Below are 13,209 nucleotides of genomic sequence, written 5' to 3'. Positions count from 1 at the left end.
TTTTTTAAAGATTGGAACCAATATAGTAGGTTAACAGATGGCTTTTAAAGTTTTTGTTCTTGTTCCAAAATCTTTACGTTACCCAAAATATATCTATTTAAGTATAACACTGTAATTTCTGCAAAACATGATCTACAAGCTCTCTATTTAATGCTAAACAATCTGGATGCTAGGGCTGTTTGGAAATAATTCTAACAAAAACTGAAACATTAGTCTAGTGCTATAATAAACAGATTTGCCTTTTATATTTGTTTTTAGGAATCTTCATAGGCATACCCTAAACAGAACATGTTTTGTGGAGTTAAAATAACCGGTTCAATTAGCACAAATATATTTTATGCTATCTTTATTTTACCCCCAAATTGGTGAAATCATAAATTAATACTCCTCTCATCTCATTACAACCAGGAACATTAGCATAAAACAACAGTTCACAGAAAATCCAAAAGATAAATGCTAAAAGAAAATACACAAATTATGTTGCATACAGGCTTTTGGGTAAAGAACGCTTCCTACTCTGCACATCTGTCTAGCAAGTGCCTCTCTGAATGTTTTGTCCTTTAGGAATCTGCTCTGAATACTACAAAAGACAAGTCTTTCACTCTTCTTGAAACCTATTTTCCTCAATGCAAAAGGATAAGCCTTCTATGAGTTGGAAATATGGTCAAAACAACTTTGGGTTGTTTTAAGGAACTTCTACATAATCGACGTAGGAATCACGTAAAAATCCAGTTCTTTTGGAAGGTAGCCTTAAGACACGTCATAAAGGGAGAAGATAAACACATAAACCTTAGCATACTTTATATTTTGATCATTTTTTTTTAACATTCTATGTATCTAATGTATGATGGGATGAATAAGACCAGATTTCCCTTATCATTACCAGCTGGTGTTTTATGTGGAAATCTGTCTTTGCTTTTAGTCCATTTCCTTACTTTGTAAGCAAAGTATCCCATCAAACCCCTTCCACTCTGTCGCACCCATACTGCCTCTTTTCCTACTCCTTTAGCCCTTCTCGCACTCTTTTTTTTTTTTTTTTTTTTTTTACCATACTCACCAGACTCTTGGCAATTCTTTATTCATCCCCTGCTAATCCTTCCTTTATCCATCTCCTCTTTATTCTCATTTACATTCCCCTCAGTGGCTATTACAACATTTTCCACTTTCCTCAAAGTGATGAGAGGGTTGAGCAGTAGTTCCAGCTGACAGGTGTGTAAATGTTGGGGTAGAAAGAACTCTGGTAACTCTGTACCACCGCCCCCCACCCCAATACCTTTTTAAGGCTACATGCCTTGTATACATCAAAAAAGAAATTATTCTGAAAAAACTGGATCCAGTCATGACCTCTTAAAGCCTCTTTCTTAACTGTGAGGACATTTTCCCTTCCTTTTTTTTTTTTTAATTACTTTCACTTTCTACTACCTAAGGTTTGTCACCTTAACCAAAATTATATTCCTTTAAGTTTATTTATTTATTTAGAGAGAGAGTGAGAGAGAGAGAGAGAGAAAGGGAGGGGGAGGGAGAGAGAGAGGGAGGGAGAGAGGGAGGGAGGGTGGGAGAGAGAGAGAGAGGGAGAGAGAAAGAGAGAGAAGGAGGGAGGGAGAGGGGCAGAGAGAGAGGGAGAGAGAGAATCCCAAGCAGGCTCCACGCTGTCAGTATAGAGCCCAATGTGGGGCTCGATCCCACAAACTGTGAGATCATAACCTGAGCTGAAACCAAGAGTCGGACGCTCCACCCCCAAAATCATATTCTTTAATCTAGTAAATCAGCTATTTCAGTGTTTTTAATCTTTTCTAATGTCTCCTATACTTACTTCTGTTTTTGTTGCTTCTTTTCTACTTTATTACTATATTATTTCAAGCCCATTTCACATAACTGATATCCCTTACCTCTAGTCTTTTCCTTTCAATCAACACTGCATACTACCATCGAGATTAATATTCTAGGGGCGCCTGGGTGGCTCAGTCGGTTAAGATTCTTGATTTCAGCTCAGGCCATGATCTCACAGTTTGTGAGCTCTAGCCCTGCATCGGGCTTTGCACTGACAGTGTGGAGCCTGCTTGGGATTCTGTCCCCTGCCTGCGCTCGCTCGCTCTCTCAAAAAAAAAAAAAAAAAAAAAAAAAAAGATTAATATTCTAAAACACTTTCATCATGTCATTCTCCAACTTAAAAACCTTCAATGGTTTTCTACTGTCCAGGTAATAAGAATTCAGACTTTGCAATCTCTCATTCAAGTCTTCGACCATCTGAGCCAGACCTGCCTTTCCACTATCATATTGTTCCAAATGAACTTGAAAGTCTCTACTTCATTTTCATCCAATACACCTCGTGGTTTCCTACCTCTAAGCTTTTTACTACACACATCATCCTGTGGTGCCTGCCTTCCCTCCTTCTGTTATCCATCTTTCAACACTAAGACAAAGTCCCCCTCCACAGTATAATTTCACAAACTACTCCAGCCTTTGCTCAGTCCCTGCTTATGCAAAACCACATGACGTTTGCATTATTGCTCTAGCTTAGAATTTAATTTATATCTTGTTGTAATTTTATAAACTTATTTCTCTATAGAGCTGAGCACAATCCAAGCAGAGAGTAGAGCATTTGTTAAATTAGTTTAATGGTTTATGACAAATTTTGTAATTTCCAGATAGAAGGACTCCAAAATATATGATAGGCTGACAATTTTACCAGAGGTTTAGAGGAGCCGGCCACTGGAAATTCGATGCTTTAATTTACAAAACTAGAAGGAGCCTAAAAGGGACAGTGGAAAGCTACATGTCAAAAGTTGTGTGTGAAAATTTAAAAAGCAGGATACTGAAACGACCCTTACCAAAATCACAAATGACCTCCAATTTCCTAAATTCAAGATTCTAATTTTAGTTGAATTTTAATTATGACAATTTCTAGTGGAACATTTGCAAAGATGATCACAACAAATCCTTTCATTCTGCAGAGCTCTCTGCAATGGGACTCTGCTCTTTTCCCCATCATGAGGTAAAATCGATTTCTAAATCCCTTGAATCTGGACTGGCCTTGTGACATATTTTAACTTAACAGAATATGGTAGAAATGACACTGTGAGAATTCTCTCCTCCTCTTATTTATTTATTTTTATTGTGGTAAAAAATACAGAACGTCAAATTTAGCCTTTTGATGATTTTTAAGTGTACAGTTCAGTGGGATGAGATACATTCACACCGTTATGCAAACATCACCATTATCCAACCCCAGAACTTTTTTCATCTTGCAAAACTGAAACTCTGTGCCCATTAAACAAGAACTCTCTCCTTTCCCCTCTCCCCACAGCCCCTGGCAGCCACCATTCAACTTTCTCCCTCTGTAAATCTGACTACTCTGGGTGCCTCATATAAGTGAAATCACACAGTATTTGTTCTTCCGTGACTGACTATTTCACTTAGCATGATATCTTCCAAGTTTATTCATGTTATAGCGAGGTTACAGCATGTGTCAGAATTTCCTTCCTTTGTAGGCTGAAAAATATTCTCTTGTATGTATATACCACATTTTGTTTATCTATTCATCTATCAATGGACACTTGGCTCGCTTCCACCTTTTGCCTATCATGAATAATGTCACTTGTATATCTTCTTTGGAAAAATATTTATTTGAGTCCCTCACTCATTTTTTAACTGGGTTGTTTGGGTTTTTTTGCTGTTGAGTTGTAGTTCTTTATATATCCTAGATGTTAACCCCTTATCAGATATGTGATTTGCAAATGTTTTCTCCCATTCCATGGGGTGCCTTTTCACTCTATTGACAGTGTCCTTAGATGCACAAAATAATTGATTTTAATGTACCCTAATTTATCTATTTTTTGTTGTTCCCTGTGTTTTTGGTGTCATATCCAAGAAATCATTGCCAAATCCAATGTCAGGAAGATTCTCTTACGTTTTCTTCTAAGAGTTTTATAGTTTTAGTTCTTATGTTTAGATCTTTGATTCATTCTGAGTTAATTCTTGTACATAGTGTAGAGTAAGGGCCCAACCTCATTCTTTTGCACATGGCTGTCCAATTTCCCCAGTATCATTTGTTGACAAGACTGTTCTTTCCCCATTGAATGGTCTCAGTATCCCTGCCAAAAATCACCTGACTATATATGGGACGGTTTATTTCTGGCGTCTTTATTCTACTCAACTGGTCTATATGTCTGTCTTGTTTTGATTACTAAAGCTTTGTATGAGTTCTGAAATCGGTTAAGATGAGATCTCCAACTTCATTTCTCTTTTTCAAGACTGTTTTGACTATTTGAGTCCTTTCAAATTCCATATGAATTTTAGGATGGATTTTTGTATTTCTGCAACAAAAATGTCATTGGGATTTTGACAGAGATCACAATGAATCTACAGATTGCTTTGGCCCATACTGACATCTTAACAATAGTAAATCTTACAACCCATGAACAAGAAATATCTTTCTTTATATTGGTATCTTTAATTTCTTTCAGCAACGCTTTATAGCTTTCAGTGTATAGGTCTTTCACCTCCTTTGTTAAGATTATTCCTAAGGATTCATTCTTTTCGATGCTATTATAAATGGACACTGTGCAGATTCTAGGCGTAGGTCTGAAGAGGCCTTACAACTTCTCTGTCACCCTCTTGGTAGGCTGCTACAACCACATAAAAATGCCAGGCTTGCCTGATAGCATCATATGACCTAGGCTACTGTGGGCACCACTGCCACACACACGAGTGAGGTAATTTTAGGGGTGCCTGGGTGGCTTAGTCGGTTAAGCGTCCAACTCAGCTCAGGTCATGATCCCACAGTTCATGAATTTGAGCCCGGCATCGGGCTCTCTGCTGTCAGCACAGAGCCTGCTTTGGATCCTCTGTCCCCTTTTCTTTCTGCCACTCCCTTGCTTGCCCTCTCTCTCTCTCGCCCTCTCTCAATAATTAACTTTTTTTTTTTTTAAGAGTGAGGTAATTTTAGAGAGATCATTCAGATCCCGTCAAGCTGCCAGATGATTACAGCCACTTGACAGACCCCAGGTAAGACCAGGAGAAGAACCACTCCACCGAACCTAGTCAAAATGCTTACCCACAAAATTGTGAACAAATAAAATAGTTGTTATTTTAAGCCATTAAGTTGGGGGTGGGTAGCAAAGACTAACTGAAACAGAAATAGAATTAAATCATTTTATTTGCTATTTCTTAACCATGATAATTTATTCATTACTTTGTAGCTCATTTCAAACTGTTTCTCAGAGGCTATTAAGATTTATTCCAACTGAGACAAGACAAAGTTCTTTGATGCTAAATACTCTACATAATTCATCATGTTCATGAATGATTTAAAGCTTGAATGTCAGCATTCTAAATAATTTATGATTTTTTAAAAAGTAGACAGCTTAAAATGAAATCTTCCCAGAACTACTACAGAAATATAGATTTTATTTTTGAATATCTAACTTCAAAATTGAAAAGACAAAATTAAGTAGATATTACAATTAATGTTTTCAGGCAAACTTGCACCCTTGCTGAAATTTGCTAGCTATCTGTACTAACTATATTGGGAATAGATTTTGAAACTTTAGTATCTGATTATTTCAAAACACAATCACAATATTTAGGAGAAAAGCACTAAACATTAAAAATACTTACAATCCCAAAGCATTTAGAGGCATGTTGACTAAGCAAAATGGCTATTATTTAAAAACATTAAAGATATACCTATACCTAAAATTCTATTTACTTATAAAGAAATGCATTTATTTATATTTACAGCTGTAACTATAACTATAGGATTATAGTTATTTTATGTGGAAAAAAATCTTACAGAACAATATGCAAAACTAACATATTATTTAAAACATGCTAAAGCAAAAATTTACTCCATAAAAATTTCTACTCCATTAAAGAACTCATTTTGAGAATTTACTTCAAGATGTAGAAATAGTTGCTTTAGAATTGTTCACCTATATTATATGCAGTCTTTAAAAGAAATGAATAACAAGGAGCAGGGCAGAAGAAATAAAGAGAAAATATAACAAAGAAGCAATGAGGCACAGTTTTATACTGAAATTTATATGCTAACTAGATCTACAACAGGACTATTATTTCTGACAAACCAAGTGGAATTAACACTTACCAAGTAGAAACTAATTCAATTAACTATCAAAGTTGAGGCAAATTTCTCAAAGTCTATGTCATAAATACCTTTGTACCATTTACTTTGGAAAGTAAATTTACTGTCAGAAATACCTGGTATTTGCACTATTAAAATATGTTTTTAAGTTTATTTATTTTGAGAGAGAGAGCACACACAAGCAGGGGTTAGGACGGGATGGGGGGAGGGAGGGAGAGAGGGGAAGAAAGAGAGAGAGAGAGAGAGAGAGAGAGAGAGAGAGAGAGAGAGAGAGAGAATCATAAGCAGATCCCGTGCTGTCAGCACGGAGTCTGACACAGGGCTCGATCCCATGAACTGTGAGACCATGACCTGAGCTGAAATCAAGAGTCAGACGCTTAACCAACTGAGGCACCCAGGCGTCCCTAAAAACATTTTTTGACATAGCTGTTATTTTAGTTTTAAAGAGTCCTAAACATTTCTCTAAATTTGGTCTCTGATTTATTTAGCTATAAGCAATTATTTACATTTCTCTGCAAATACCTGTCTACAAGCAAACTATAATTTTACCACTCTCTTATCTACATATATAGCTATACACTGAATATTAATACACTCATTGTCTAAATTTTATACACACACACACACACACACACACACACACACTGTGCTTCTCAATGTGATGATAAAATGAAGAAGGATAAAACATAAATGGAAGAATTAAAATGTACTTACAAAGTCAAAGTCTCCATCCTGAGGAACTTTCCAGTTGTCAGGAAAAGCATTTTTGGACATAGGAAAGGGTTCATGCATGTTCTGATTACAGTTTTCATGACTTTTATTCTTGAAGTCCTGTTTATCAAAGTAGTCCATAAAAGACGGTCTTTGTACTTGTGGTGAAGTTGCGTTTCCTTAGGTAAACAAAGAACACAGAAACGGCATAAGTTCTTACATTTAAAGAAGTGTGGTTTTTATCGAAGTATGATTTTTTTATTGAGCAAATAATAAATTTGCACTGGTCAGATTCAAGGCCAACATCGTCAATTTAATGAAGAACAAAGTAAAATGAAACAATGAAAAAACAAAAATATCCAGGCCACATAAAAATTTGACTAATGATTAGGCAAAGACCCACAATATTCTTAGATTGTAGAAAACATTTGAGAATTTTGGCAAGAATCTTTATTATAGTTTTTTTTACTAAAAATCGTTTCAAGTATATTGAAGTCTGTCAAATGAAGTAACATTTTAAAACACACTTATTTTTAAACACCTAAGCCTCCATTGTTATTGTCATTGCACACCACAAGCTAAAGAAGTTATAAGGACTTACCCAGGTTTCTCTTATGTCTTTGTTTCCTTACAGTCTTTCTAGCTGATTCCACCTCATCCTGGACTCCCATGGTTTCGCCTATCAGATTTATATGTGACTCCTAACTGTCACTTCACCAGCCTAGATCTTGCTTCTGAGTTCTATTTCTAAAACTTTGCCATATTTAAGTCAGAAAACCAATTTTTTATTTCTAAAGCTCACTTCTAAGTTCTATATCTTGACTTTCCTACTGCTTACTTTTGGACTACTCCATCTGAGGTGAGTCAGAGTTACCTCAAACTTACCAGTTCTAAAACTAAAGCTAACTTCTAAAGTTTAATGTCCTTAAGGTTCATCCATGTATTAGCATGTGTCAGAATTCCCTTCCTTTTTAAGCTAAATAATATTCCATTGTATGTATAACTCACATTTTGTTTACCCATTCATCTGTCAATAAACACTTTTGACTATTTTCAATAATGTTGCAACGAACATGGATGTACAAATATTTCGAGGCCCTGCCGACTATATGTTTTTAAGTCTTTTTAAGCTAATCAAGTTTTTCTCTATACATCTGCAGATCTTTATTTACAAGTAATTTTATTTTTTAATAGCTACATAGAGGCCTTTTGCATTTTCTTACAGGTGCTTTAATGGTTGTACCTAATCCCTGATCAAGTGAGTCATTATGATACAATGTAAGCAAACATGAATAATTATTAGTAAAAGTAATGTTTATTTTTTATTTTCAGTCTATGAATTATGTCTTTTATATGTGTTTCTGAGTTTATCTTTTCGTTAGACTATAAGTTCCCTAATGCAGGAACCCAAATAATTTCAAATAAGAGAACTATGATCATCAAGGAGTGTTTTTGATTATCCACCCAGATGTTCAACATCAATGGCATGAGGAAGAGCTAATGAGATGGTATGTGGCATTTCAACATCATTACTTTTGAATTAGTAAGAGGCTGCTAGTATTTCAGTACTAGCAACTGTGAATTGGCAATAATAAATTTGAGAAATTATTGTGACTACTACAGTTTTTAGAATGATCTGTCCCAGTGAAGTCAGAAGGAATTTGATATTCAGAATATGCATGTATTAGTGGAAAAATAGGGGAAAAAACTGTTTATCTAAAGACTCATCATCTAATTAGAACTGCTCAGGCTTTAGAAGGCTTGAAAATAAGGGTGAGAAGACATCTGGGACCCAAATGGTACCCCCTGAAAAGATACTAGACATTCCATCAAAATTAGGATAGTATAAAATATCAATATGCATAGTCAACCTTCAGAACTTACAACACTCTCATATCCCACATACAAAATCCATGAAAAAAGAACTCCTCAGGGACAATGTATCAAGATAACAGCCAAAGCTGTCTTTAGATTCCCTGTCAGAACAGACTTTACTGGTATGTTAAAAATGAACAAAATATAGGAGGAAAGGTACAATATCTCAATAATCAATAAACGTAATATAAAGATTTTATTATCAATTTTCTTCCCTAAATAAATTATCAATTTATTATCAATTTTCTTCCCTAAAATCTCCTATTGTTAAAAAAAGAAATTGTTTAATTTGATGAGGTTAAATTACTGACATTTGGATGGGACATACATTCCAATAACATTTTCAATAGATTTTAAGAACTCCTGATTCACCTCTGGGCCTCATTATTTTTTTTCCTTTTTTTTTCTTTTTCTATTATTATTATTATTATTATTATTATTATTATTATTATTATTTAATTTACACCCAAGGTTAGTTAGCATACAGTGCAACAATGATTTCAGGAGTAGATTCCTTAATGTCCCTTATCCATTTAGCCCATCTCCCCTCCCACAACCCTCCAGTAACCCTCTGTTTGTTCTCCATATTTAAGAGTCTCTTATATTTTTTCCCCTCCCTGTTTTTATATTATTTTTGCTTCCCTTCCCTTACATTCATCTGTTTTGTCTCTTAAAGTCCTCATAGGAGTGAAGTCATATGATATTTGTCTTTCTCTAATTTCGCTTAGCATAATACCCTCTAGTTCCATCACGTAGTTGCAAATGGTAAAACTTCGTTCTTTTTGACTGCTGAGTAATACTCCATTGTATATATATACACCAATCTTTTTTATTCATTCATCCATCTATGGACATTTGGACTCTTCCCATAATTTGGCTATTGTTGATAGTGTTGCTATAAACATTGGGGTGCATGTGCCCCTCTGAAACAGCATACCTGTATCCCTTGGATAAATACCTAGTAGTTCTGGGCCTCATTATTACAAGACATCTTTATCTCCAGAATTAAAATTTGGCTCCTATGGAAACCTTTTATTACAAAATAAATCCAGGAATTTAACCTCAATTTTTCTCTACCTCTTCCTTTTTTATGAGAATAAATAATAAAATATTACAAGTGTTGCTCGATGAATTTTCTATAAAATGAGTAAGTCAAATGATGGAGGGGAGAAAGATAATCCCTCAAATGAAAACTTTCTCTGCTTGATACTCTTTTCTTGTTTAAGAGTAATTTTGTAATAGGATTAGTTATTTGTAAGTTCTTATTTTAACCAGCTAGTCTTAAGATGGGTTACACACATAGAGATCTCAAAAATTTGGCACTTGGTACGAGAAAGGGTTATCAATATTTATATAGTAAAATCAGAATCAAAAGAGTAACAGTGGCCTCGCTGGCAACTCATTCCTGGAAAAGTAAGACACCATGGAGATCACAATTACTAACTGCATTTGACAAACACAGATTTTCACTGCAGCACATTTCTAAACAGCACTCTTTTAAAAATGAATTTTGTATATTAGGTGCTTTGGAAAAATAAAACAAAACAAAAACATATTATGACATCATTAATCCACTGAAGCCAACAGCACTCCCTGACCAATGCCCCTCTCGCTTCCCACACCAGGCCAGGCTCACATTGCTCTTAGCTGTTGTCCCTCTAGTCAATACTGGCTTCACCAAAGAGACTCTAGTTAGTCTTCCTTGTCTGCTTCTCAATTAGGAGACATGAAATTCTTCATCCTAGAATCTTCACCAATGTCCTGGTGTTGTACTGAAACTGTCAGGGTCTTGTGATATACTAGTGACTCTTAATACAGACCTTTGTGTCTCAGTAAATATAAGATTAATATTTTCTTATTGGAAACTAATATTTATAGAGCAGTTATTCTAATATGGCCTACATTTTAACAGCAGCAACGTGCACAGGAAAGGAGAGGAGAAAAATAAAATCTTAGAAGTTGCTTTTCTGGGGTGCCTGGGTGGCTCAGTTGGTTAAAGAGTCCACCTCTTGATCTCAGGTCATGATCTCACAGTTGTGAGACTGAGCTTGGCATAGGGCTCCAAGCAGGGAGCGTGCGCTCACTCACTCTCTCTCTCTCTCTCTCAAAAAAAAAAAAAAAAAAGATGGAAGATTGCAATAAAAGAATAATTTTTAAAAAGTTGCTTTTCCAATACAGAGAATAATAAAGTAGAGGAAAACTTTTAATCTTTTATAACAACCTTCACAACAAAAAGTAATTTGGGCTGGGGAGGTACTTCCTTTAGAGATGTAGAGAGTAAGGAAGAAGGATAAAGCCAAGCAGTATTCTTGTCTGCCATGAGTCAGAAGAGTAAAAGCAGAAATAAGTAGTGGCAATAGAAAGGGAAGAGACAGGCCAATCCCTGGAGCTGACTAAAAGAAAAAAGAAAATGACTAAGGAATTTCTTTCTGGGAATCTATGTTTACATCCCAACAATCCTGTGCTGGTCCTAACCCTATCTTAATCAGGAGCTCCTATCCCAAGTCACATGTGCTAGCAATAGTGTTCCAGTGTCTTAAAGTGAAAATTTTGCCTACCCTAATATCAATAGATCCTCCCTTCCTTGAGGTGCCAAGGTGTCTCTCTTGTGGAGAGGAATGGCCATGTAACACAATTCTGGCCAACGACACAAAAGATGAGGGCTTCTAGGAAAGTTCAATTTTCTTGGTGCAGGTAATACCCCCAGTTTCTTCTTGCTCTTTCTTCCTGCCTGGAATGCAGACTTGATGGCTGAAGATCTAGCAGTTATTCCATAAGCAGGAGGACAAGAGAAGGTATCTTTGATACCTCAAAGACAGTGTCACAGAAAGGATCACTAAGGACCGCATGAAATCAGTCTACCAATGCAGGATGCTCTGCTTCTCGATCTCTTGTTAAATGAGAAAAGAAATTAATCCTACTTTGTTAAAACCACTATTATTTGGGTTTTCTGGTACACAGAGCCAAATTCAGTCCCCAACTGATACATTCCTGTTCCCAAGTGGAGCATGTAGGAAGAGGTAAGAGCAGCAATCTTCAGTTTTACTGTAGGAATACCCCAATTTGAAACCTGAAATCTGCTATTATTCATAGTGGTTTAATTTTCATTGCATTTTAGATACACCATCATATTAAGTGTCTTTTACAGGCTGGCCTAAATACCTATGGTAAAATGCCTGTTGGGCTCCACACTCAGAATCTGGAAAAATAACCCATTCCTAAATTAGAAAGAAACATTCTCACAGAGAGTTAACAAAAGTCTAAAAATCAACTTAAATAAAAGACGGAAGTCTATTCCATTAGATTTTTCTTTTCAGATAACTTTATAACAAGATCTGCTGACACATAATTTTTAATTCAAATTATGTGCTTGCAGTTCCAAATATTTTCCATTGTTTAACTGAAAACATTTAACTTTAAACGTATTAACACTTAGAATATATCTTGGTTATACATAAAGAACATGCTAAAAACAACTTTTTAAAATTTCTAAGGACAAAAATAGGTCAGGATTGTTTTAAAAGTTATGAAGGGGGGCAGCTGTAATTGCCTAGGAACGTGTAACCACACAATGTCAAACACATGCCCAGGGAGTGCAGTGGGGCCTCCAAGGAGATGCATGCTCACAGAAATATGGGACAGAGAGGGTGATGTTTCTGACCTACAATTAATTTTTGAAAAGAGGAAAAAAGAAATAGTAGGCCCTTCAACAGAAGAGTGAGGTGGAAAAATCTCACGGTGGTAAGCTCTGTCTTATGTGATTGCGGTTGCTATGGCAAATACTTTTTTTAAACACAGAAAGAACAATCACATTAAACTGACATCAATTTCTCCAGTTGCAGCTGAATTCTGACCCTAGCTTATATAAAAATATTTTTATTTTATTAATAAATTTAATGTTCCAAATTACCTTGTCCTCAATTTTGGCCCCAATTCCTTCAACTACCTGCTGTGGAACTAAGAATTCTTTAGCAATAAAGACTAAAATAATCACCACTCAATCCCTTTGTGCATTTGAAAGTTTAAAGAAAAAAAAATTGTTTTGCTTCTCCTTCACACATACCCCAGAACATGTACAAGGAAACTAAACTGTGTGAATATAATACCTTTAGCAAATATGCCAGTCATTAACTTTCTTAATTTGCACATGTCTTCTAAGCAGGTGAAATGTCTTCATGGGAATTTAAATATATAAAGGAATTTCAAAAATACTTTAACAAAATGTAATTTGTTTGATTTTTAATTTCTTAACATGATGATGACAAAGACACTTAAGTGTAGGGAATGAAATAACAATTAATCACAACTTTAGCCTAAGATATTTTCACATCAAAGGAATTTATGAATATTACCTAATTTGATCTTCTAAAAATATTTTAAGATGTGGGTGTTCTACCTGATTAATGATCTTGGAAATCTGTTCTTTAATTTGCTGCCAGGAATACAGTGAATATACATAAAAGCCAGGATGTTAGTACAGAAGCTACTGACATCAGCTTTTTCTTAACTTCATCGGACTA

The 13,209-nt window shown here is 35.3% G+C and overlaps 1 protein-coding gene across 1 annotated transcript in view; it reads right to left on the bottom strand.

The window, feature by feature from the left end:
• Positions 1 to 13,209, bottom strand: part of STK3 (serine/threonine kinase 3) — a 281,099-nt gene that overhangs the window by 63,996 nt on the left and 203,894 nt on the right. Inside the window, 1 exon segment of the mRNA XM_027064153.2 lies at positions 6,818 to 6,993. Within this exon segment, the coding sequence (XP_026919954.2) occupies positions 6,818 to 6,993 (176 nt within the window).

This window comes from Acinonyx jubatus, chromosome F2 (assembly GCF_027475565.1).
Source record: "Acinonyx jubatus isolate Ajub_Pintada_27869175 chromosome F2, VMU_Ajub_asm_v1.0, whole genome shotgun sequence".
In the NCBI taxonomy this organism is placed as follows: domain Eukaryota; kingdom Metazoa; phylum Chordata; class Mammalia; order Carnivora; family Felidae; genus Acinonyx; species Acinonyx jubatus.
The sequence above is the reverse complement of the archived record's forward strand: the minus strand, read 5'-3'. Positions and strand labels throughout refer to the sequence as shown.